Consider the following 27,763-nt stretch of genomic DNA (forward strand, 5'->3'; position numbering starts at 1 on the left):
AAACCCATATAACAAAGATGGTGACTACACGGGTGCAAAATACTGATGAGACAATCACTTACAACCTACCAGTTCATGGAGGGGGTGACTGCTTAGTATTAGAATTGCATATAAAGTGGCTTGTATAGGGCGCTGTTTGGCCAAAATATCGATCAATACCTGATATATTATATAATATATGTATGCATTTTTGCACTTTTTTATTCCAGGGTGCAGCCAAGCCCATCAGTGCTGGCATTGTAAACTAGGGTATCTGTTCTCATGGGGTGCACTTGGATAGCACTGGACAGCCTGCCTAATCTAATAGTATGAGCGTAACTAATAGGCTGTAAGCCAGATACTGTTCACTACCCAGGTGTGAACAGCGCCCTATACAAGCCACTTTGTGTGCAATTGTAATACTAAGCAGTCACCCCCTCCATGAAATGGTAGGTTGTGAGTGCTTGTCTCATCAGTATTGTGCACCCGTGTAGTCACCATCTTTGTTATATGGGTTTGCTGCACCCTGGGAGTGCATTAGGTCTGAAGAACTGAGCAGGTAAATACTACTGCTTTTTTGCTGAGTTTTTTTTCTTGAATCTTGGGGGAATTTTAATTCTTCTTATTGTGGCTTTGCTTTTTGTGCTGATGGACATAAGACCACAGTAGCCGACCACTCACTGTAGCTGTGAACTGTTTCCACAGCTGGGACCAATGATTGGCTGCAGCAGGCAAATGGCCATCTAGGTAGAGCAGGAAGTAGAGAGACTAGCTGGGTCTATGATTGTCTGCAGCAATCGCATGTCCGTCCAGATGGAGCAGGAAGTACAGAGACGAACTGGGGACCTCCGTATCATTGAAACTGGAGGGATCACGAGGGATTGGAAAAATGAATGTTACCAATTTTATTTTACATAATTCTAAGAGATGTTTATTTTGAAGCGGCCAGATCACCCCTACATATGTATAAACCTGTACAAAACTTGAAATTACTGTAGGATTAATTTCTAGAGTGTAGTGATGTAAGAAAATTAATATTGGGTGTTATAGATGACCATAAAATTCCTTCCGTGACTTTCACTCTGTGTATTACATGTGCTATCCACTGGGTGTCGCTCTTCACCCTAAACTTGCAGATGTGGTCTTCTGGATATGGAATAAGAGATTATCTGTTACAGGCGGAATCATTATTAATCCCACCTGTATCCTGATCAATAATAATTGTGGGTTATCATTAGATCAGGTCTTCCTGTGAGATGTATTGATATGTCTGCTTGGTTGGGACCTACCTACAAGACCCCTGTAGAAGACTGAACAACAGAGCAGCTGATATGTGAGGAGATCAGAGATGTGTTCTGCACTTTTAAAGGGAATATGTCACCCCCCCCCCCCCCGGGAGATATCAGACCTCTACTATGGCCATACAGGTTATAGAAAAGTAAATCTATACTTACCTGTATGGCCCATAGTAGAGGTCTGATTACAGAGAAATCTGTTTTTATAAACTGTTTTGCACAGGCTTGGCGTCCCATGGATGCCAAGAAATCCCCGCCTATCTGTTTATTATTCCCTGAAATTCCCGCCTATACACATGTGGTCAAAATTGTTGGTACCCCTCGTTTAATGAAAGAAAATCCCACAATGGTCACAGAAATAACTTGAATCTGACAAAAGTAATAATAAATTAAAAATCTATGAAAATGAACACATGAAAGTCAGACATTGCTTTTGAACCCTGCTTCCACAGAAATTTAAAAAAAAATTAAACTCATGAAATAGGCCTGGACAGAAATGATGGTACCCCTGAAAATAATGTGACAAAAGGGACATGTTAAATCAAGTTGTGTCCACTAATTAGCTTCACAGGTGTCTACAATCTTGTAATCAGTCAGTGGGCCTGTATATAGGGCTACAGATACTCACTGTGTTGTTTGGTGACATGGTGTGTACCACACTCAACATGGACCAGAGGAAGCAAAGGAAGGCGTTGTCTCAGGAGATTAGAAAGAAAATTATAGACAAGCATGTTAAAGGTAAAGGTTATAAGACCATCTCCAAGCAGCTTAATGTTCCTGTGACTACAGTTGCACATATTATTCAGAAATTTAAGATCCATGGGACTGTAGCCAACCTCCCTGGACGTGGCCACAGGAGGAAAATTGATGACAAATCAAAGAGACGGATAATACGAATGGTAAAAAAGAGCCCAGGATAACTTCTAAAGAGATTAAAGGTGAACTTCAAGCTCAAGGAACATCAGTGTCAGATTGCACCATCCGTCGTTGTTTGATCCAAAGTGGACTTCATGGGAGACGACCAAGGAGAACACCATTGTTGAAAAAAAATCATAAAAAAGCCAGACTGGAATTTGCCAAACCACATGTTGACAAGCCACAAATTTTCTGGGAGAATGTCCTATGGACAGATGAGACAAAAATGGAAGTTTTTGGCAAGACACATCAGCTCTATGTTCATGGACGGAAAAATGAAGCATATCAAGAAAAGAACAATGTCCCTACTGTGAAACATGGAGAAGGCTCTGTTATGTCTGGGGCTGCTTTGCTGCATCTGGCACAGGGTGTCTTGAATCTGTTCAGGGTACAATGAAATCTCAAGACTATCAAGGGATTCTACAGTCATGGCCAAAAGTATTGAGAATGAGACAAATAGTAATTTTTCTAAAGTTTACTGCTTCATTTTTTGTAATGGCAATTTGCATATACTCCTGAATGTCAAAGAGCGATCAGCTTAACAGCAATTACTGTACTTGCAAAGTCAATATTTGCCCAGAAAATGAACTTTAACCCCCAAAACACATTTCAACATCATTGCAGTCCTGCCTTAAAAGGAGCAGCTAACATCGTTTTAGTGATTAATCCATTAACACAGGTGTGGGTGTTGATGAGGACAGGGCTGGCGATCAATCAGTCATGATTAAGTAAGAATGACATCACTGGACACTTTAAAGGAGGCTGGTTCTTGGTATCATTGTTTCTCTTCAGTTAACCATGGTTATCTCTAAAGAAACACGTGCAGTCATCATTGCACTGCACAAAAATGGCCTAACAGGGAAGAGTATCGCAGCTCCAAAGATTGCACCTCAGTCAACAATCTATCGCATCATCAAGAACTTCAAGGAGAGAGCTTCCATTGTTGTCAAAAAGGCTCCAGGGCGCCCAAGAAAGACCAGCAAGCGCCAGGACCGTATCTTAAAACTGTTTCAGCTGCGGGATCGGACTACCAGCAGTGCCGAGCTTGCTCAGGAATGGCAGCAGGCTGGACTCTTTGAGCAAGGGCTGGTTTCAAGGAGGGCAGCAAAGAAGCCACTTCTCTCCAGAAAAAACATCAGGGACCGACTGATATTCTGCAAAAGGTACAGGGAGTGGACTGCTGAGGACTGGGGCAAAGTCATTTTCTCTGATGAATCCCCTTTTCGATTGTTTGGGACATCTGGAAAACAGCTTATTCGGAGAAGAAGAGGTGAGCGCTACCACCAGTCTTGTCTCATGCCAACTGTAAAGCATCCTGAAACCATTCATGTGTGGGGTTGCTTCTCAGCCAAGGGAATCGACTCACTCACAGTCTTGCCTAAAAACACAGCCATGAATAAAGAATGGTACCAGAATGTCCTCCAAGAGCAACTTCTCCCAACCGTCCAAGAGCAGTTTGGCGCCCAACAATGCCTTTTCCAGCATGATGGAGCACCTTGCCATAAAGCAAAGGTGATAACTAAATGGCTCATGGAACAAAACATAGAGATTTTGGGTCCATGGCCTGGAAACTCCCCAGATCTTAATCCCATTGAGAACTTGTGGTCAATCATCAAGAGACGGGTGGACAAACAAAAACCAACAAATTCTGGCAAAATTCAAGCATTGATTATGCAAGAATGGACTGCTATCAGTCAGGATTTGGTCCAAAAGTTGATTGAGAGCATGCCAGGGAGAATTACAGAGGTCTTGAAGAAGAAGGGGCAACACTGCAAATATTGACTTGCTGCATTAACTCATTCTAACTGTCAATATAACCTATTGGTACTCATAATATGATTGCAATTATATTTCTGTATGTGATATAAACATCAGACAAACACTAATAAAAACCAGAGGCCAGCAGATCATGTGAAAATATAATTTTGGTGTCATTCTCAAAACTTTTGGCCATGACTGTAGAGAGAAATGTGCTGCCCAGTGTCAGAAGGCTTGGTCTCAGGCGCAGGTCTTGGGTCTTGCAACAGGATAATGACTCAAAACACACAGCTAAAAACACGCAAGAATGGCTAAAAGGAAAACATTGGACTATTCTGAAGTGGCCTTCTATGAGCCCTGACCTAAATCCTATTGAGCATCTTTGGAAAGAGCTGAAACATGCTGTCTGGAAAAGGCAACCTTCAAACACGAGACAACTGGAGCAGTTTGCTCATGAGGAGTGGAACAAAATACGTGTCGAGAGGTGCAGAAGTCTCATTGACAGTTACATCGTTTGATTGCAGTGATTGCCTCAAAAGGTTTATTAATATTAAATTAAGAGTACGATCATTTCTGTCCAGGTCTATTTCACGAGTTTAATTTTTTTTTTAATTCTGTGTTAGTAAGGTTGAAAAGCAATGTCTGACTTTCATTTGTTCATTTTCAGAGATTTTTAATTTATTATTACTTTTGTCAGATTCAAGTTATTTCTGTGACCATTATGGGCTTTTCTTTCATTAAACAAGGGGTACCAACAATTTTGACCACTTGTGTATGCTTAGTTATCATATCCCCCCCCCCTCCCCTGCACATCACAGGATCCTGTGACGTGCACTGTGCTCCCTGTCTTCCCGGGCCTGCGCTTTGCTTCCTGTGCACTGTGATGCAGAGTTCCATTGCCCAGGCAGCGGAAAGTGAAAGTGACTCCCTGGCGCTTGCACAGTAGAACCCTGCAGCGCCGAGCACAGAGAGACGGGGCCAAGATGAAATAAAGCACTCTCTATGTGAGCGGCGCTTTGATCATACCCGGGAAGTCAGGGAGTACAGTGCACATCACAGGGCCTGTGACGTGCAGGGGAGGGGAGGAATGTGGTAACTAAGCATATAGGTGGGTATTTCGGAGAATAATAAACAGATAGGCAAGGATTTCTAAAGAAGCCTGTCCTAAACGGAGTTTATAAAAACACATTTCTCTGCAATTAGACATCTACTATGGGCCATACATGTATGTATAGAATTACTTTTCTATACCCTGTATGGCCTCTGTAGAGGTCTGATATCTCCCAGGGGGTGACAGATTTCCTTTAAGGTTTTAAAGGTAGCAGCTTTCCTCACAGACGTCACTGCTCCTCTACCAGCAGCCATTGTATGGACAGGTCTGGTCACTGCTCCTCTACCAGCAGCCATTGTATGGACAGGTCTGGTCACTGCTCCTCTACCAGCAGCCATTGTATGGACAGGTCTGGTCACTGCTCCTCCACCAGCAGCCATTGTATGGACAGGTCTGGTCACTGCTCCTCCACCAGCAGCCATTGTATGGACAGGTCTGGTCACTGCTCCTCCACCAGCAGCCATTGTATGGACAGGTCTAGTCACTGCTCCTCCACGAGCAGCCATTGTATGGACAGGTCTGGTCCCTGCTCCTCCACCAGCAGCCATTGTATGGACAGGTCTGGTCACTGCTCCTCCACCAGCAGCCATTGTATGGACAGGTCTTATCACTGCTCCTCCACCAGCAGCCATTGTATGGACAGGTCTGGTCACTGCTTCTCCACCAGCAGCTATTGTATGGACAGGTCTGGTCACTGCTCCTCCACCAGCAGCCATTGTATGGACAGGTCTGGTCCCTGCTCCTCCACCAGCAGCCCTTTTATGGACAGGTCTGGTCACTGGTCCTCCACCAGCAGCCATTGTATGGACAGGTCTGATCACTGCTCCTCCACCAGCAGCCATTGTATGGACAGCTCTGGTCACTGCTCCTCCACCACCAGCCATTGTATGGACAGGACTGGTCACTGTTCACCCACCAGCAGCCATTGTATGGACAGGTCTGTTCACTGCTCCTACACCAACAGCCATTGTATGGACCGAACTGGAAACTATCCTCAAAATGTGAACAACCTTTTTAGCAGTGTAGCCTCAGTCTAATTAACACAGAATATCTCAATAGGTTCCAGCCAGGTCAGACAATCCATAATATAACCGGGGATGCGTGTCTCTGTCTGAAGCCTTTATAGACAGCGCATGTGCGACGCGCAGTCTGGCTCCAGACAGAAGCAGGCATCCAGCTGTTACAGGTAAGAGGAGTGTATGGCGCCGGACAGCGCGGTATGTGTAGACACTGAACACATACCGCGATCTCCGGCGCCATACTTACCTGACCGGGAGGAACGTTGTCGCGACGCCTCTCTTCGCAGGAGACCGGGGCAGGAGTGAGGCGTCGGATCGGCGCATGCGCATATCGCTATCCGGCGCCATTTTACTGAAGACACATTTGCAGTGTGTCTTCACACCACTTCAGTATTTATCACCCACTCCTGATTTTGGCTTACAAATACTGATGTAAAATACTGATCAAATACTGAGCGTGTGAATCTGGTCTTATAATGAGTCTGGAAAGAATAGCACTATAGACTATTCTGGTCATTGGAGAGCAACCACAAGACTAGTGGGAACAAAGCTGAGATGGAGACACAAAGGATGCGTTTACACTGGCAGACGGCGTTCATGAAACGACCGCTGCTCACTACATGTTTGCCAATCAGAAGTCATTTAATAGCCTGTTTACAACAGGCCGACCGCACTTCCCATGTTCACAGAATGATGGGTAATATGATCGTTCTGTGCACATACTGTCATTCTTGGCAGCACATGTCCTGTCTTCAAAGAATTATGTGCTGGCGAGAATTATGAATGATGTGCTGGCGAGAATTATGAATGATGTGCTGGCGAGAATTATGATTTTTAAGCAAGCCGATGTACAAACCTTTTGCTCAGTCGTTGGACGATGGACAGCTTGTATTGTACCGTTCAGGCAAGACTAAGGGCCCCCGACACACATTAGACAAATGTTGACTAAACCTGTCGATATTAATGGCTTGAGCCGCCAATCTACTGTCTATGGGGACGCGGGCTGACTGATGGTTGGAAGAGATGCCAATCGCACATGTCTGATTTCGGACTGCCAATCCCATTGTTACCCCGGAGATAAGCTGTCGGGTCATTCGGCAGCTTTCTAATAGAGAAAGGAGCACTCTAGCACTCCTGTGTATGGGAGTGATGGCTGTCGGCTTAACGATCAACTGAAACATCTAATGTGTATGGCCAGCTACAGTCATAGCAAATACACCTACTCGAATTTCATTGTTGGTTAATTAATTTTCCCATTTTCTGCAGTCAGAAGTTTCCGGATGTAATCTCTTACAGGAAGACATGGAAGGGAATCCAATATTGATAACAATGTAATTAATTCAAGCACTAAGGGAAAACCTCATGTTTATTGAATCCATCCCTTCGACAATCATATCTTTTAAGAACACTCATTTGGTGTGTACAATGCCAGAACACTAAACCTCGGAGCGAGTACTAAAACTAAACAGGAGAAAACCTTGACCTCACTGTCATTCTGCAGGATCATGTAATGAAGCAATCCGCATAGCAGAAACCTGTGCACACAGGGATTAATCATCTTCTGAGCCATTCTGGGTTTTCTCTAGAAGACAACTGAGGGGGACAGGTTGGGGATCCTTCCAATTCGAGGAGTTTTCCAGTAAAAAAAAGCTCATACTTATCTGCAGAATTGGTGTGGGGCCTACTGCTGGGATCAGCACCAATCATCAGAATGGGGAATTTTTATCCTCGGCGAAGCACTTTAATCCCTGTTACAAAATGGAGCAGCAGGTCAGAAGCCTGATAGCTGCTCCAGTCATACTCGGCAGAAAAAGCCGCATGGAATGCTCTACTGCCCCTTAATGAATGAATGAATGGAGCAGTGGTCGAGCATGCAACACTGCCATTCTAACAGGGATACAAGCGCCCCGTTCTGCCAATCAGTGCAAGTCTCAGCCGTTGGACCCCCATTGATCAGCAAGTTGCCAAGTTTCCTTTGCGAGGTGATGACTTGTTTTTACCGGACAACCCCTTAATGTAGTGCTCTCAAGGCATTGCTTTGGAGGGCCTGGTCTATGTGACGTATCGACATGACGGCATGCACAGCATTCGCTAGCGGAGTCAAGCGGCACAACGCGGGATCTGAAGAACGTAGCTAATGGAAACCAACTACAAACTTACTGCCCTACCACAGCGAAGACAATGCAAGGTAAAGCCTTGGAATGGTACAACCCCTTAAACAACCAATTAAATGAAATTCATTAGCAGCTTTTGCTATATAATCTGAAGACAGCAGGAGGTAGAGGCTGAGACTCAGAATTCAGGGATGTGTCACTTGTAAAAGTGCGTTCTGTAGTTTACTAACTGTGAAGGATGTATCACTAAGATACATTGCAGGCGTATAGTCCGGCAATACCCCTTCCTGTGATAAGCTGCTCACTGTTTATAGGCATTGTACATACAGAGCCTGATGTGGGGGGGTAGCTTTGGTGTGGGCGGGGTTAGCTTTCTCAGCTCTGCTACATTCTAAATCTAAAAGCTCTGATTGTGTCAGAACGGCTGCACCCAGTAATCTAAGTGATGCATTGTTGGATTCAGCTTCTCTTTGCCTACATTGTGCTGCTCTCAGATGAGGGAGCAAAAACCTGCTGACAGATTCCCTTTAACAGACTGCGGCTGCTCCAGTTAAAGGGTTTATACCAAACTAAAAAGTTATCCCCTATCATTGCCATAACTGGCCACAGGCTGAAGGGAATTCTGAATGCCTGGCATCCCTGCAAACCGTGATGGGAGGATGCCAACCTCTGCTGAAAGGAAGGTGTAACACCTGATATTCCGGACACACTGAGGATGAACTTTAACCTACCACCTCTTATATCAGAGCAAAGTTTCTAAATATTATTCATCCTACATCCAATTATGCTGCCATAATCCATGATGTCCGTACCAATGTGGTTGAAATATAGTAGCACAAGGCAAATGCACTATAGGTACAGAAATCTGTAAATGGTACAGAACGGACGACAATGGGAAGGCGCACCTGAAGATTGACAGTGTGGACCAATGGCGTGGTCACACTGCTGGTCCCATCTGCGCACCCTCTGATGCTGCCAGCAATGACAAATCTTCCTCTGGTGGCAATGTAGCTGTGGATCCAGCACTCCGGCCAGCTTCAGTGCAGTGCGTGCCAGCTCTAAAACTAAAAACATCTCAAAGTCTGCAGCGGTGGCTGGTAACCTAAGCAACAAGCAGCGAACTATAGAATGAAAAATCCCTCCCTTCTTGAGAATGAAGATTAGTTTTACCCACTAAGCAACACCAGACAACCCCTTTAAATGCCCACTTAATCGTATCTTTTAACTGTATGTAAGGCCAGGTCCATACATGTTGGATTTTTCCACAGCAATGAATCTAATGCAATATCTACATGTGCGGATTTCCTGCAGATTTTACCTGTCTATCACGTTGTTCTCAGCCAAAGATATCACCAAAGCAGCTAACTGGCCAGGATCAACAAGATTATGCTTCTCTCAAACTATCCTGCCAACTACTCAAAGATTAGGTGATAACTTTTCTCGTGCTGTTGGTAGTAATGAGCAGAAAAAATGACTTTTTTTTATTGTATGTTTCATAAAAACAATATTCTCAGTGGATTTACTGCATGTTTTGCCCCCAAGAAGGGAAATCCACAGTGAATAAAATTGATCTGGCGAAGAGATTTGTTAAGATGTCGTCCAGATGCCTGGTAGTATAAACCATTCCACAATTAACTTATACAAATCCACAGGTAAAATCTGCAACCTTTCTATTGCATGTGATCTTTAACCATTGATTTGTTTCATTTTAGAGGGTCTTTAAAGTCAAGAACACCACCCAGCATGGCTAGAAACCCAGCCCCAGTTCTTTCCACCAACAAAAGGAAAACTTACAACGCAGAAAACTACTCAAGGTACTGTGCTCCATTCCTCTTCACGTCCATTTCTGTAGCGCAATCTGTATTATTAGAAATAAAAATAGAAATCTTGCAATTTTTGCACTTTTTTTTAAGACTCTAACTTCCAGTTGTTTTAGGAAACAACACAAGTACATTAGTAGCGATTAACAGTCTAAACCCAGCTTTTGTACTGAAGCATTTAATGAGCGTGTCCAGAGGTCATTGTGAAGGGAAAGAGAGCTGTGACATCGCCTATTGTGATTGATGGATCTTGCGTTATCAGCTGTGTATAGAGGTGTTATCAGTCATCTAATCTTGCCTCTACTGAATAGAAGTCTGCCGAAAACTCTTCCTGAAAGGACAGGAAGTATGAATCTAAAAAAAGCCTTAAGCCCCCGTCTCACATAGCGAGATCGCTAGCGAGATCGCTGCTGTGTCACGGTTTTGGTGACGCAACAGCGACCTCACCAGCGATGTCGCTATGTGTGACACTTTGCAGCGATCAGGCCCCTGCTGTGAGGTATCTGATCGCTGCAAAGTGTCCTGGACCTTTTTTTGGTCGTTGCCCACCCGCTGGTCAGCACACATCGCTGTGTGTGACCAGCGGGAGCAGCGATCAGGCTGGTAACCATGATAAACATCAGGTTACTAGGGGCACACGCGTACTTAGTAACCCGCTGTTTATCATGGTTACGAGCCTGCTAAAGTGAGCGGTAACCTCCCGCTCACCGTAGCAGAGTGGTAACCATGATAAACAACGGGTTACTAGGTGTGCGTGTGCCCCTAGTAACCCGATGTTTATCATGGTTACCAGCCTGCTCCTGCTTCAGCAGGCTGGTAACCAGGAGCAGGACATCGTGGAAAGATTCTTTCCACGATGTCGCTGCTCCCCTGATCGTTGGTGAGCCTGCCTGTTTGACAGCTCACCAGTGACCACATAGCGACGCAGCAACGATCCCTGACAGGTCGTATCGTTGTCTGGATCGTTGCAGCGTCGCTAAGTGTGACAGGGCCTTTAGTGGCCACTGAAAATTGCAAGATCGCTAAATTTGTTTTTTAATAAAGATCGTGATATGAAAAAAAAAATTGCCAACATTTTTTTTAAAAATAGATGTAACACAAATTCCTGATTCTCTTTCGTCTCATTGGCGGACACAGAAACCATGAGCAATAGTCACTGTGTCCCCCAATAAAGACTACAAGAAACAGATTTTACGGTGAGTACCAAAAATCTACTTTTAAACAATAGGTGATTTTCTGATGATGGCTTTCCTTTAAGGACACAGACATTTTTCATTTTTGTATCTTCCGTTTCTTCTCCCCTTATTCAAATATTAGTAACTTTTTTTTTATTTTTCCATATAAAGACTTCTATTTTGAACATACAATACTGAGATCACTTTTCATTTCACTTTTTAGGAGGTGAGATAAACAAAACTAGCAATTCTGGCATAGTTTTTCATTTGTTGTTTTTTTTGTTTTGTTTTGTTTTGATTTCTTTCATGATGTTCACAGTGCATGTTCATTAACTATAGAATAGTTTATTTTCCAAATTAAACTACTTTTTACTGGGAAAATTGCATTTTTGAGGGGTTAAACGGCTGGGATCTGAGTTTGCACAACTCCTATCCGACGTAGCTGTGTTTCTAGGACACGCTTATACCTGAACGATGGGAGATAATTTAATTGTCTTGGGCAGTCTACTATGGGGAACTAGTGCAGCCCAAAAAAAGTCTTAGAGACAGAAGTGGAATTTTTGGATTATAGAGAATGTTAGTCCTAGATCATTAAAACAGAGAGCACAAATAGAGTGATAGAGATGAGGGAGGAGATGTAGAGCAATGCAGCACTGTAGAGTTCTCTGTGTATGAATGTTTGAGAGATTGTATTGTCACCTATAGTAGATCACAACCAGTGCAATGACTGGCACAGGGTGGAGGCATCGGTGTAGCAGCTGGACAGAAATATGAGCTTAACTGCTGCCGTTACAATAGATTGGAGAGGGGAGAGTTTAGTGAAGAGGACACCGATTAGTAATGAGTTGCAGTAGTCCAGGCAAGAAAGAATAGGAGGGACAGTATGAGTTTTTGCTGTTTTGATGATAAGAAAAGGGCTGATTCTGGAAATGTTTTGAGGTGCATATGAAGTGAGTGAATGAGTTTTTGGATATAAAGAGCTTAGGAAAGATCTGAATCAAATATAACCTCCAAGACAATGGTTGTGCTGCCTGGAAGTTATGGTACCACAAACTGAATTTGACATATCAAGTATAGGTAGGTTAGTAGTAGAGAGAAGAAACACAAAAAGTCCAGTTTTGGAGAGATTAGGTTTTTTAGATAGAGAGTACAATATCATAGGGGAAGTGAACACTCACCAGTATTTTGCAGTAATGCAGAGGTGATGTCAGGAGATGTATAATTGTGTGACATCAGCATAGAGACTGTAATGAAAGCCAAATGTTCTCTCTCTGTCTGAAATTTAATCTTTCAAAACTGAAAAGAAAAGGGAACCTACGAATGAGCTCTAGGAAACCTCAACAATATGGGGAAAGGGAAGGGAGAACAGACAACAAATACACCAAAAGAGTGGTCAGAGAAGTAGGAAGATAGCCAAAAGAAAGCATTATCCTTAGGCTATGTGCACACGATGCGGAAATTCCCGCCAAAATCCGCATGCGTTTTTTCCTCTCCCTGGCAGAAGAAAAGCATGCGGAATTGACATGCGTTTTTTCTGCCAGGAAGAAGCGTTTTCAGCATGCGTATTTTCAAGCACTTTTCCAAGTGATTTTGAGCATCACTTAGAAAAGGGCTTGACAAGTTAGTCACAAAATATAAATCCATGCAACTGGCATGGATTTATATTGTGTGACCATAAAATTGTTTTAAAAAAGGAATTACAAAGTAAAAAATATTCATACTCACCTTCCGCCGATCCCCCGGTGTCCATCCGGCGACGATCCTCTCTCCTTGGCTCCCAGCGGTGATCTGCAAGGACCTTCGGTGACGTCAGTTAGTCAGCCGATGGTCACGGACCATCACCTGACCGCTGACGTCAGCGGTCGCGTAACCATCAGCTGACTAAATGACGTCACTGAAGGTCCTTGCAGATCACCGCTGGGATCCTAGGAGAGCGCATCGTTGCCTGGAGGACACCGGGGGCGGCGGAGAGGTGAGTATGATTATTATTATTTTTTTTTTAACTTTAGAATTCTTTTTTTAACTTGTAGGTATGATGGTACCTGGGTTGGATGAGAGTCTCCTCTTCTCGAGACCCGGGTACCATCCGCGCATTAAATTGCATAAAATCCGCATGACTACATGTAGCCATGCTTCTCTTATGTGGTCCAATGCAAGTCAATGGGGGTGATTTCGCAGCGGAATCGCACTAGAATTGGTCTTGCTTCAGTTTTTACTGCAATGCGAATCCGCAGCGGAAACTTCTGCACAGCACATGCGGATTTGCATTTCAGTACATGGCAGACCTATTACAAGCTATTTTAATGCATTTTCGCGGCGAAAATCCACCGCAAAAACGCATTAAATCCGCATCATGTGCACATAGTTTTCTGAAAGTGGACAACTTCTTTAAGGCGATCTTCTATAAGTCTTGGAAGTTCTAAAAGAAAATAACCTGCTGCCCCGGTTTCTGTGGTTTGTCAGGAGCACTGACATCATGTTGATAACACTGCAGCCAATCATTGAGCTCAGCCGCTCATCTACAAGGGCAGAGCCGCTGAGGTCAGTGACTGGCTGCTGCACTGTCCATGTGTCGCCTGACAAACAGAGAATGGGGCTGCAGTGCCAATAGTACAGCTGAGGTTGGCAGGGTAAGTAACACTCAGTTTGTTTTTTTTATATCTACTGCAGCTTATGGTAGAAAGTTTTTCTGAAAGTGTACAAACCATTTTAAGGCTGAGGCGAAATTGATCTACGGTGTGAAGGACAGTGGAGAGATCCAATAAAATCAGTAGGGAGCAGTGACCATTAGATTTAGCTGTTAGATTGTTAGAGAATTCAGTGAGGGCAGTTTCTGTGGAGTGTATGGTGCGAAAACCAGTTTGTAAAGGGTCAAGAAATGAGTTATTTAAAGATGGTGGATTAGACGGGAGTGGATCAAAAGTTCTAGGAGATCATAGAATCATAGAATGTTAGAGTTGAAAGGGATTCACTAAACCATCTCAGACACATGTCTGTCCAGCCTCTGGTTGAAGACTTCCGTTGAAGGAGAACTCGCCACCTCTCGTGGCCGCCTGTTCCACTCGTTAATCACAGATTAGAGACGCATGTGTAATAGACCATGTTTCTGAATTTCTGGTTCTGTCAGCAAACCTATATCTGTTCCTGGAGCACTTTTCTTCAAGAGATGATACATACGGTAAAGCCCACCACATTTTGTCTATCTTTCTGATTAGTTTTTATAATGGCTTAAGTGTGACTTTTTGAACTTTATATTGAGGAAACCATTTTTTTGAGTGGGAAATAGTTCTGAAATTGCCAATTCATTTATTTTTTTCTTCATTTCAATTTCCCAGCGTTGCCACCTCAGAGTCATGGAGGCATTTCCGCATTTGTAGATTTCTCTTTAGCCAACTTCTAAGATAAATTGTTCTTCTTTTCTTCATTCTGGACATAACCTTACCCTTTAATGTCTTTTCTAAAGATTATCTGTTACCCCATTTGAACATTTTTAGCTAGTATGGGCACGCAGGCTGTATAAAGCTGAAACTAGTCCTACCTGTATGCCTCCTGGATGATGCCTTGTTCATTAAAAATCATCTTTTATAGCTTTGATCTTCCAGGCTATGGGGCGTATGCAGCCCGGCAGATAAGACTGTCTCCTCTCTCATTATACTAGATTTCTCTTCTCGGCTCTTCTCTGCTTGCCTTTGACAAGCACTGCCGTAAATCCCGCGCCTGCGCATTCTGCCTGCCGTCCCCTGTGCACTTTTCTGCTCTTCTCAGGGCAGTAACTACAATTTTCTTGTGTGCAGGCCCCGGAGAGTCACTGTCACTTGGTGCTCACTAGTCGGGCTCTGGCCTGGAGTATGTATAACTCATTCCCAAGTCTGAAACCAGTGAATCCTCTCAGCACACAGTACCTGCGCTGGGGGGATCCATAAGTCTGTAGTCACATAGAGTGACTGCAGACTTATCACTTTGGACCGGACGACCCCTTTAAAGTTAGTAACATAGTAACATAGTTTTTAAGGTTGAAGGAAGACTAAGTCCATCTAGTTCAACCCATATCCTAACTTGTTGATCCAGAGGAAGGCAAAAAAAAACCCATGTGGCAAACACTAAGCTCCACATTGGGGAAAAAAATTCCTTCCCGACTCCATACGACAATCAGACTAGTTCCCTGGATCAACGCCCTATCAAGGAATCTAGTATATATAACCGGTAATATACTTTTCAAGAAAGGCATCCATGCCCTTCTTAAATTTTAACAGTGAATCACTCATTACATCATGCGGCAGAGAGTTCCATAGTCTCACTGCTCTTACAGTAAAGAATCCACGTCTGTGATTATGATTAAACCTTCTTTTCTCCAGACGTAGAAGATGCCCCCTTGTCTCCGTCTCAGGCCTCAGAGTAAAAAGATCAGTAGAATGGTCTTTGTACTGTCCCCTCATATACTTGTACATAGTAATAAGATCACCCCTAAGCCTTCTTTTTTCCACAGTAAATAACCCCAAGTGTAATAACCTGTCTTGGTATTGCCGACCCCCCAGTCCTCTAATAACCTTGATCGCTCTTCTCTGCACCCGCTCTAGTTCAGCTATGTCTTTCTTATACAGTGGAGACCAGAACTGTACATACTATTCTAAGTGTGGTCGCACTAGTGACTGGTATAGAGGTAAAATTATGTTCTCCTCATGAGCATCTATGCCTCTTTTAATGCATCCCATTATTTTATTTGCCTTTGCAGCAGCAGGCTGACACTGGCCACTAAACGTGAGCTTGTCATCCACCAATACACCCAGGTCTTTTTCAGTTACAGTTTTGCCCAGTGTTTTACAATTAAGCATATAGTTATACATTTTATTTCCTCTGCCCAAGTGCATTACCTTACATTTATCCCCATTAAAGCTCATTTGCCATTTATCAGCCCAAGCTTCTAGTTTACATAGATCCTCCTGTAATATAAAATTGTCCTCCTCTGTATTGATTACCCTGCAGAGTTTAGTGTCATCTGCAAATATTGAAATATTACTCTGTATGCCCCCTACAAGGTCATTAATAAATATGTTAAAAAGAAGGGGGCCCAATACTGACCCCTGTGGTACCCCACTGTTAACTGAGACCCAGTCTGAGTGTTTTCTATTAATAACCACCCTTTGTTTCCTATCACTGAGCCAATTCTTAACCCACATACATATATTTTCCCCTATCCCCATTGTTCTCATTTTATGTTGAGCAAAAAGATTCACAGGACTCTGGTGCAGCGACGACATAAGTAACCCATGGGCACCAGACCAAAGTCTTGCAAGTGTACTGTTACCTGCCAGATAACATCGCGCCAGATGCGACGCGAGGAATGCCGGGAGGTAGGATCGCAAGGCTCTGGTGGTCCGAGAGTCGTCGACTACCAATGTGGCTGCTGGACCGGGGTCCTGTAAATCTTGTTGCTCAACTCTAAATAAATAAAAAAATCAAGAGAAGAGAATAAAGTTACATAAAGTGAAAAAGAAAAAAATCTGTTTCATTGTAGCTGCACAATTATTAAAAATATAAAGTAGGCCATGGGACAATTCTGATCTTTTCCAAGCTTGTTCTTTACAAAGCTGCCAGGTTAGACATTACTGTCTGTATCTCTTCATTGTGATGCTTTTCTGTCCTGGCAGTCAAGGTTTCCCTGTATGGGAATCTTACTTCTGTGTACAGAGATCACTTCTGCTCCATGGACGACTCTTTGCCTTTTCTCTTCCTGCAAACCCTTTGTACACAGGAGCTGTACCAGGGTTTTACTTCCAATTAATATGCAGACTTTGCAAATAGAAAATTAAATCAGATTCTTAGTTTTTTTTCTTTTTTCATTAGCCCTTAGCTATTTTGAGCCAGTATGTCACTATACCCACCACCGGCTAACCATACAGCAGGCCCTGCAGGTTTCTGTAACCAGTTGTATTGGTATTATATGTCCATTCTTAAACCTCATTTGTATTTTTATTCCTAAATACGGCCAAAATTCTGTTCTGATCAATTTCTAATCCCTTTGAATACAGGGCCATTTTTCTTTTTTTCTTCCTTGCTCTCCAAGAGACATAACTTTTTTTTTTTAAGAGCTACACTTTTGTATTTTAAGGTCTACATGGCTTTATGAATGCTTTTTTTTTGTAGGATAAGTTTTAGTTTTGTATGACTTTATGTGAAAAAAAAAATCCAAATACAGTGGAATTTTAAAAACTGCATTTTTTCTTGTGTTTTGTTCTTTCAATACTCACTTTTAACAGTAAAAAAAGAATGGGCCTGATTCATCAAAACTGGTGTGGTTCACGCTGGTTTTGAGGAGGAGATGTGCTGGAGTCGGACAAACCAGATTCTTGAAGAAGCGTGCTGCTCTTCAAGAATCAGGAGTGTGGGACGATTGGCAGGGCTGTGGAGTCGGTGTCCATTTTGGTGGAGTCGGTACCAAATGGACCGACTCCGACTCCTAAAATATATAATAAATTAGGAACAGTAGTTCAATGCAGGATGTGCTGTAAATGTTTTCATAAGAATTTGGGAAAGTTATGAAATGTCCTATAAATGTCTGTTCTGTTCCTGATCTAAGGATCTCGGCTTTTAGTGGAGATGAATCTGTGCTGCACTTTATGTACATGCTGAGTAGTGAGGCAGTGAGATGAATCTGTGCTGCACTTTATGTACATGCTCAGTAGTGAGGCAGTGAGATGAATCTGTGCTGCACTTTATGTACATGCTCAGTAGTGAGGCAGTGAGATGAATCTGTGCTGCACTTTATGTACATGCTGAGTAGTGAGGCAGTGAGATGAATCTGTGCTGCACTTTATGTATATGCTCAGTAGTGAGGCAGTGAGATGAATCTGTGCTGCACTTTATGTACATGCTCAGTAGTGAGGCAGTGAGATGAATCTGTGCTGCACTTTATGTACATGCTCAGTAGTGAGATGAATCTGTGCTGCACTTTATGTACATGCTGAGTAGTGAGGCAGTGAGATGAATCTGTGCTGCACTTTATGTACATGCTGAGTAGTGAGGCAGTGAGATGAATCTGTGCTGCACTTTATGTACATGCTCAGTAGTGAGGCAGTGAGATGAATCTGTGCTGCACTTTATGTACATGCTGAGTAGTGAGGCAGTGAGATGAATCTGTGCTGCACTTTATGTATATGCTCAGTAGTGAGGCAGTGAGATGAATCTGTGCTGCACTTTATGTACATGCTGAGTAGTGAGGCAGTGAGATGAATCTGTGCTGCACTTTATGTACATGCTCAGTAGTGAGGCAGTGAGATGAATCTGTGCTGCACTTTATGTACATGCTGAGTAGTGAGATGAATCTGTGCTGCACTTTATGTACATGCTGAGTAGTGAGGCAGTGAGATGAATCTGTGCTGCACTTTATGTATATGCTCAGTAGTGAGGCAGTGAGATGAATCTGTGCTGCACTTTATGTATATGCTCAGTAGTGAGGCAGTGAGATGAATCTGTGCTGCACTTTATGTACATGCTGAGTAGTGAGGCAGTGAGATGAATCTGTGCTGCACTTTATGTACATGCTGAGTAGTGAGGCAGTGAGATGAATCTGTGCTGCACTTTATGTACATGCTCAGTAGTGAGGCAGTGAGATGAATCTGTGCTGCACTTTATGTACATGCTCAGTAGTGAGGCAGTGAGATGAATCTGTGCTGCACTTTATGTACATGCTGAGTAGTGAGGCAGTGAGATGAATCTGTGCTGCACTTTATGTATATGCTCAGTAGTGAGGCAGTGAGATGAATCTGTGCTGCACTTTATGTACATGCTCAGTAGTGAGGCAGTGAGATGAATCTGTGCTGCACTTTATGTACATGCTCAGTAGTGAGATGAATCTGTGCTGCACTTTATGTACATGCTGAGTAGTGAGGCAGTGAGATGAATCTGTGCTGCACTTTATGTACATGCTGAGTAGTGAGGCAGTGAGATGAATCTGTGCTGCACTTTATGTACATGCTCAGTAGTGAGGCAGTGAGATGAATCTGTGCTGCACTTTATGTACATGCTGAGTAGTGAGGCAGTGAGATGAATCTGTGCTGCACTTTATGTATATGCTCAGTAGTGAGGCAGTGAGATGAATCTGTGCTGCACTTTATGTACATGCTGAGTAGTGAGGCAGTGAGATGAATCTGTGCTGCACTTTATGTACATGCTCAGTAGTGAGGCAGTGAGATGAATCTGTGCTGCACTTTATGTACATGCTGAGTAGTGAGATGAATCTGTGCTGCACTTTATGTACATGCTGAGTAGTGAGGCAGTGAGATGAATCTGTGCTGCACTTTATGTATATGCTCAGTAGTGAGGCAGTGAGATGAATCTGTGCTGCACTTTATGTATATGCTCAGTAGTGAGGCAGTGAGATGAATCTGTGCTGCACTTTATGTACATGCTGAGTAGTGAGGCAGTGAGATGAATCTGTGCTGCACTTTATGTACATGCTGAGTAGTGAGGCAGTGAGATGAATCTGTGCTGCACTTTATGTACATGCTGAGTAGTGAGGCAAGGTTGTGCAGTCCCAGTCGTGGAGTTGGCATCTGAGTCGGAAGTCAGGGAAATTGAGGCGTCAGAGTCTGTGGTTTGGCTTACCGGCTCCACAGCCCTGATCTGTGTGCACCTCGCAACAAATCCTACTCCAGTCCCTGCTGGAATAAGATTTGTGGAGTGGCGAACACCTTTGCTTGTCATGAGTTTGCCCCCTTCTCACCCCAGCTCCGCTCACTGTTGGAACTGGGTAAAAATGGCATAAGAACGCAAAAAGTCGTAAAATTTTAGCAGAGCCCGGAGTTGCCCCAAAATTATGTGACTTTCTAAAGCTTTTTATGCCAGAATATTGGTGTTGAAGCTTTGATGAATCTGACCCCTTGTGTTAATTCTCTTCTACAGGTCAGTACGGTTATGGCATTACTAAACTACTTTTTTTTTTAGTTTTATTAAGCAAAAACAAAACAAAAAATATTGGTTTGTGTCCCCATATTCTGAGTGCCATACTTTTTTTCTTTTTAGGTCGATAGAGTTGCACGAGGGCCCACATGAAAACTACTTAAAAAAAAAACCCACTGTCAAACTGTCACTGTGGAAAAATGCCTACGTGTACAATTGCTTACACTGAAAAGATCCCACACAAGCGCTTAGTGGATGAGAGATCTTGGTTAGTGCGGCACGTATTGTGCGGTGTTATCTGATAATGGAGCAGTCAGATCCTGTACCGTGCAACATCTGTCTAATATGCGGATAACAGCGATTTGTACATGGAGTGCAGTAATTAGGGCGTAATGTCCTGTCTGCTTCTCCAAACCTCTTCTGTCTGTAGAGCTCATGGGAGGGTAAGGGATTAGAGCGAACGCCAATTGCAACAGTTAAAGGGGTTTTCCCACAAACAAAAGTTGATTTTAATCAATAGATTCTGGAATAATAATAATTTCCACAATTGGATGTGTTTAAATAAAATGTTCCTGTGCTGAGATAATCCCATAAATGTAACCCTGCTATGTACTGTGTAATGGCTGTGTCTGACCGTACAGGAACATGGTCTGATCATACCACATCTCTGGGCAGGGGGGGAAGCAAGAGAGTATACAGACATTACAGCATGGGATCACAGCTGATTCTTTCTTTGAAGCAAAACATTGTTTAAAAACAGGCAGGGAAATGTTTTACCTCACAGAAAGAATCAACTGTGATCCCATGCTGTAATATCCATATATTCTCTTTTGCTTCCTCCCTGCCCAGGAGCTGTGGTATGATCAGACCATCTTCCTGCATGGTCAGACACAGCAGCATTTTATTTAAACACATCCCATTGTAGAAATTATTATTATTCCAAGATCTATTCATTAAAATGAACTTTTGTTCTTTGGAAAACCCCTTTAAGCCCCCAATATTGACAGGTGACAATGTGTATAGAGGTCCCCCGACAAATGAATGTCGATGGAGTTAAGGATCCGGCATGTCCAGTTTTTGACTGCCAGTCTTTAATTTCTCCCTTAGATAGGACGTCACCAGAGATGTCTGGTAGCGGTTTTCTGATAGAGAACAGAGGAACGTGAACGCTCATGTATATGGGAGAGATGGCTGCCAGCCGAACAATCACCTAAACCATTGTTCAGCCAACAGTCATCTAAGCTTTAAACTCGGGTACTGGCTGTGTAACACAGTTGGCACACAAGTTTATGGAGCTGTATCTGTGCAATACATGCAAGACTCACGTCTGCAATACATGTACTCTATGGTGGATCTCGCCAAGGGGTTTAGAGTTTCTAGAGAGAGTGGTAATATTTTTTTTACTTTGTGTACAGTCTGTATGGACATGTGCAGTGCACTTTTCAGCTTTGTTGTGTAGACTTTGTCAGGACCATACCCAATAAAATGCTGAATTCATGTGAATCTCTCCTTAATTTTTTTTTTAGGTCCGATAACAAAATGGGTTACGATACTGGAGACTACTCTGATGCCATGAACGGAGGCCGCATGAAAACTGGAGATAATAATGGATCAGGGCAGATGACAAAGTTTTGCCATGAGTGTGGCACCAAATACCCCGTTCAGTCAGCCAAGTTCTGCTGTGAATGTGGAGTGCGAAGAATGATTCTCTGAGCGTTGTGTCCTACAGAAAGCCAAACGTTCTACCACATGAAAGTGTGCTTACCAAGACTGCTGTAATGTATGGAATAGAAATGACTGGGAGTACATAACATCCTTGAGAAAACGCCGTCTATACGGTTGGCAAAGCTGTCCAAGGTTAACTTCTTTGGATCGTCAAGAAAATTAATATATGATTATCAAGCTAGAATATTAAAATTGGATCTAAATTTAAAAAATCTGTATCTCACTATATCACCTGTAACATTCACTAATGGTTGTGAATACTATAGCACCATGTGGTGACAGCAGAGATGAACACTAGGACCCGAGATGGAGATGGAAGCTTGGGAGGGATAACACTGCCCATAGCCATAGACTTTCAGCTTCTGACGATGGGTCTGATGTCTATGGGGTCACCGATGCTTCTCAATGCCTAAGGTTTTGGGCAGATCAGAGGTTGGATTTTCTGGCAGCCTCTTATCTCATGTTGCTGTTTGGAAATAACATGTATGTGGCCATTTTGGGGTATTAAGAATGCTAAATGTTGGCCACCTGTTATCCTGTCTCTATGGCCGGCTTAACAGAAGGGCCGTATATATTGCACTCATAAGTCTGGCACTGGAAGCTTTACTTTTCTATAATAACTGCATGTTCACTAGTATTAGGATTGTTATAAGAATGCGGAGTATGCAGGTCTGTCATGGGACATTTTATTAGTCATGTATGCTGCGATTGATGGGCGTTTAGGACTGTACGGTCTATTTTGTTTGTTCTCTAAAATCTACATGAAGGATTTTATCATTTGATCTTAATGTCTTATTTTATTTATATTTATTGCTTTTCTATAGGTTCCTCCATTTACAGCGGTTTACTCTCTCATTCTCCGATTTACAATCTCACGCTATAAAATTAAATTTTGTTTATAAAACCTGCATTAAGATACCATGGGAAGATCACAATCTTCTGGCACCTTTTGTAACTTATCTTGTAAGGTGGAATATCTTGGCTTGCATCATCAGAGTAGATCTCGGGAAGTTCTCAGATTTAATGTCTATGCAATTTCTGTATTCACCGGACAGATCTTGTATGAAAAGTTCTAAATAATAATAAGCCATTGTCACCTCCTCCATTTAAGGAGCTTCAGGTTTTTGCATGGAAACCCAATACATAACACCAGGAGGTATAACTATATCGTTGTTTTCCAGCTGTATACACTCATTTTTTTTAACCATAGCTGTGTCCCTTCCTTACTTTTGCTATCGGCTTGACATATCCCTAGATGTATAGTGAGAGGTGACCAACTTTTAAAAAAAACATGATTTTGCAAAACTCTTATCACGAGATGTCTATGTGTGGCAACCCAGTGTTTGTGATATCAGTTGCAGATTAAGGTTAACATTTATCAATTTCAATTTTCCACTTAAGGAGCAACAGGTGCTATGCTGCCCCCTTTTAGCCTATACTCCCCTAACAAAGGGCAGCATAGGACCTAACTAGTCCTCTTTAAAGCACTACTCCAACATTTTTTTCTTTTATATTGCACTGCTGGAGTGGTGCATTAAATGTAAGACCCCTGTCCCCTGTCATATACTCACCTTCCACCACCTTCATCGTTTTCCCCACCTCTCCGGCCTGTCTCCTGTGAAAAGTGACCTGCCGGTTGCGCTACAGTGTATGCTGGAGCGCGTCGGAGGTCACTTTTCAATACAAGTCTATGAGAGCTTCGTTCTGACCTCGTTCTGACTCTCATAGACTTGCATTGAGAGCGTGTGACGTAGCTTCTGACTTCTGGCTGCCAGAAGCTGCACTCACAAGATGGTGCCGTGGGACCGGAGCGGTGCTGAAAACCGGCGAAGACACCGGAGGATGAGTATATCACCAGGGCAGGGGACTTACACTTAAAGCACCACTCCAGAGCTGGAAAAAAAACAAAACGCTGAAGTGGTTTTTTAGAGTTTTCCAATATATGAACACAGGTTGATTGCTTATCATAATTACAAACCACATACAACAATGCATTTATGTTACTGATGTGAAAAAAGCTGGCTACCACATCCAATGGCTGCCAGCTAATTCACTCAACTGCCCTATAGGCATGTACATTGCACATTGGTCTCGTCCATGTGGGCAGGTTCATTTCTATCTGTAATAAACCTCTGATAAAATCCAACATACCCAATTCCCTGACACATGGGGGTCCGTCTGGTGGTCCCTGCATACATACAAGCTATTTTCAAAGAACCTCTGTGTCCTTTTCTAAATCCATTTGCTGCATTGTGATTAGCTAGATCTTAGCCAATGTTCACATCTCCATCCACCATATTTGACAGTAAGAATAGCTCTGCGCAATTTTTTCTGTTAAAACAATTGACTTCTCTTCAAACCCAATGACGTAAGTCAGCGGAGCCTTAGGGAGTTTTTGGCTATAACGAGCGCTAATCACTGATATAACTAGTTGATCGCACTACTTTTTAGGTCCTGTTTACATGGGCCTATGAAAGCTCTATTGAGGCTGAACGAATGTTGATGGGATTGCTTGGTTCCCATATAGTTTGCACATCACTTTCACGTTAGAAGAATTGCTGCCTACAATGCATTTTAATGCCGGCATAAACAAGCCAATCGGCCAACAAACGAGCGTTTTATTTTTGGGATGATCGGTCACTTGTTTGTATAGGATTTTGACCAGGAAGGAGCGTGCTATGGAAGCTCGTTGGGCGGTGTTTGAAATGTTATACTGGCACAGCGATTATTCACATTTATCTCAATTTTACCAAATAGAGTCGAATCGGGAGTCTTGGCAAGGTAATAGCAAACGTTGGACATTTCATTATAACCTGTAAAGCTTATTAATAATGCAGAAAAGCCAAATTCTGAGTGTTGGAAAGAATTCAGTCTTTTTGGGAAACTCTCAGGTGGAATATCAATGACTTTAATATGTAGAACTTTTCAAATTTTTTTTGAGTGCATTTTACTCAAAAACTTGAAACAACGTAAACTTTTAAAGTTGTAGTAAACATATGAGCCGCACCTTAAGTCATTGTGACACATTTCTGATACAAGTATATGATGGCATGACGTTGTGTCCCATCACTCCAACAGCATTTATAGCTCTATACTGGCTGTAGACGTGTTCCTGCATTCAGTTATGGGAGCATATGTAAGTCTATGTCTGCTGGTGTGAGCAAGCAGGGGTCTGAGAAAATAAAAACCAACCCCCTACCTACCCCATAGACCGGTGTGACTCCTGGGATGAGTATTTTCTGAGGCCGTTCTGTAGCTCCGGCACAGGCACAGTGGAACTTCGTTATTGAAGCAACACAACTTTGGCATTATTGTGGGGAAAATGCAATTAAACTGCACTTTTACAGTTTGTCCAGAGACTTGCTGCACTCCACTGTTTCCATAACTCCTATATAGTTTGCAGCGCTGTTTAATTTCTGCTACATTTACACTTCTCAACACTATTGAGGGGGATGGAGCCTGCATTTTAGTGATTTGTGGAGTCATAATAATTGGACCCCACATCTGGGACCCCCACCAATCCTACGAACAACGGGGTTTATTGTCCCTTGTGTGAGTGCAGCAGTAGTGCGCAGGAATGACCGCCACTCCTATAGACGATGAATGGAGCAGTGATTGTGCATGGGCAGCAACACAGGTCCATCATGTTCAGTAACACAAGTCCCCCATTCTCATATATGATCATTGGGGGTCTGACTGCTGGAACCCTGTGGAACATGTATCGCCTATCCTGCGGTTAGGCAATAAATTTAGTTGGTGGGACAACACCTCTAAGGAACACTCAGGGCACAACTTATATATTGTGTTATGCCAAATATTGAGCCTGATGGTGCTGTGCTTAACACTGCGATTTAAAGCATTATTCTCAATATCTCTTCAGTAGCACCAGGCTTCTTGGCCACTTGGCTTCATGCTTGCTGGGGTCATTATTACACTCCTGTATATTGATAATTCAAGTATGGCGGCATGGATGAACCACTGGCCTGAACTGTGTGCTCTTGCCTCTGAAGCATTGGCGGAGTGCAGGAGCACTGAAGCTGGCCAGATCCAGCAATTCGGCAACGCTTTGAAGCACGTGCTCCTTGCCTATATAACCAACCACCGCTGACAAACTGCATTGTTTTGAGAATGGAGAAGATTTTTTATAAGTGGTAAATTGCAGTGTTGCTTGTGTTTACAAGCTCTTTGCAATTTCACCTATTTTGACTATGAGAAAGCCTCTTTAAAAAAAAACAATCCCTGTGTCATAGACGGCTCCCCCAAGCTCTACGCTAATCTGATCACCATGTATAAGATTTGCCTACAGTGTTCTTTTAATGGATAAGATGGCGGTATGAGCATGCTTGTGATGGCTGCGTGGTAGCTTCTTGTTCCTATGCTTCCTTAGAATGGTTTCACACAGCACATTTTTGGGAAAAACACCATTGTAGTTTTTGATGCTGTCTTTTGAGCTAAAACCAGAAGTAGATTCATAAGAAATGAGGAAATATATAAGAAAGACGACTTCTCGTTCCTGCTGGATCCACTTCTGGCTTTGATTTAAAAAAATTCCATCAAAAATTCAAAAAAACTCTGCGTGTGAAACCAACTGTGTAGTGACCTCTATGATCCAATCTGTTAGTCATAGGCCTAGTAATGCTCATGGGAACGGACTATAACCTGCACATATCCTGGTGTGCAAAGGATCGGTAACATATCGTGTGCCGTGTTTGGACTTCATAAAAATCATCCAGATACATTTAACCTTAATTTTGGAAACTGCACTGAATTAGGACCATGATCTCCTAGACGCTTTTCTACATGGAACACATTGTATGTTTTCTGTAGCACCATGTTGTCATGTGTTAGCGCATTGTTTTTGGCATCAAACCCATCTGATATTAGACATTTTACATTATAGGTAGTGATGAGCGCAAGTGCTCGTTACTCGAGTTTGCCTTGGGTGCTCGGGTATGCACCGAGTATAGCGGGTGCTCGAGTGACATGTTCAAGTCCCCACGGCAGCATGTTTTGCTACTGTTAGACCGCCACAAAACATGCGGGGATTACCTGACAAACATGGACAATCCCCACATGTTTTGTAGTGTCTAACAGCCGGGAAACATGCGGCCGCGGGGACTTGAACATGTCACTCGAGCACCCGCGATACTCTGTGCATACCCGAGCACCCAAGGCAAACTCGAGTAAAGAGCACTTGCGCTCATCACTAGTTATAGGGAAATAATGTAAAGGGTAGCAATCATTTATCAAAATGTTTTATGTATTACATGGGCTGCTATGTGCTGTCAATCAATGGAGGTCCATGCTCTGAGACTCCCACCGATCGTTGAGAGGTGTACGTGCTCAATAGTAAGTCTATGGGTCTGTATACCACTACAGGAGAAGTGCAGGGGGTCCCAGGACCCACGGCAGCCCCTATAATTTATAAAATATTTTAGTAAATGCTGGCTACCTTTTAAGTTCTGTAATATCTGTATATGTAGAGAATTGTGTTTCTTCAAGGGTATAGGTCCAGTACACTGTGATCCTCTGTACTGTGCACTGAGATAAGTGGCTCCTTTGTTTTTTATGTCACTACATTTTTTTTCTAATAATAAGCTTTTAATATAGTGATCGACGTCATGCTTTCTATTGCTGGGTTATAGACTGACCATTACACTGTACAGCCCTTTTGCCTATCTGTTGTAATGCTCAATAAAACCTGTCCACCTGTTATTATGACTACTCTGTGTGTTTTATACAATATAAATCCGCTTTAGATTATTTCTCTGCTCGTGTAATGTGCTTGTGAATACTTATTTTCTATGTCTGCACAGTACTTCACCTGCTGGAGCAGAATTGTGTGCCTCAGAGCTTCTTTTCTATAATTAACAACTTGTCAACCATTTGTATTTTTACTTCATTTTATTTTACATGTTGCAAAACAAAAACAAAAAAAACAATGATCTTGATCA

At 42.8% G+C, this 27,763-nt stretch overlaps 1 protein-coding gene across 1 annotated transcript in view; it reads left to right on the forward strand.

The window, feature by feature from the left end:
• ZC2HC1A (zinc finger C2HC-type containing 1A) overlaps nucleotides 1-27,524 on the forward strand; it is an 82,069-nt gene extending 54,545 nt beyond the window's left edge. Inside the window, exons 8-9 of the mRNA XM_073679477.1 lie at nucleotides 9,904-10,005; nucleotides 21,611-27,524. Coding sequence (XP_073535578.1) covers nucleotides 9,904-10,005; nucleotides 21,611-21,797 — 289 coding nt within the window. The 3' untranslated portion in view covers nucleotides 21,798-27,524. The remainder of the gene's footprint in view (nucleotides 1-9,903; nucleotides 10,006-21,610) is intronic.
• Nucleotides 27,525-27,763: the final 239 nt, after the last annotated feature.

This window comes from Phyllobates terribilis, unplaced genomic scaffold (genome assembly GCF_046119375.1).
Source record: "Phyllobates terribilis strain yellow unplaced genomic scaffold, ASM4611937v1 Scaffold_4__5_contigs__length_816908805, whole genome shotgun sequence".
Lineage (NCBI taxonomy): Eukaryota > Metazoa > Chordata > Amphibia > Anura > Dendrobatidae > Phyllobates > Phyllobates terribilis.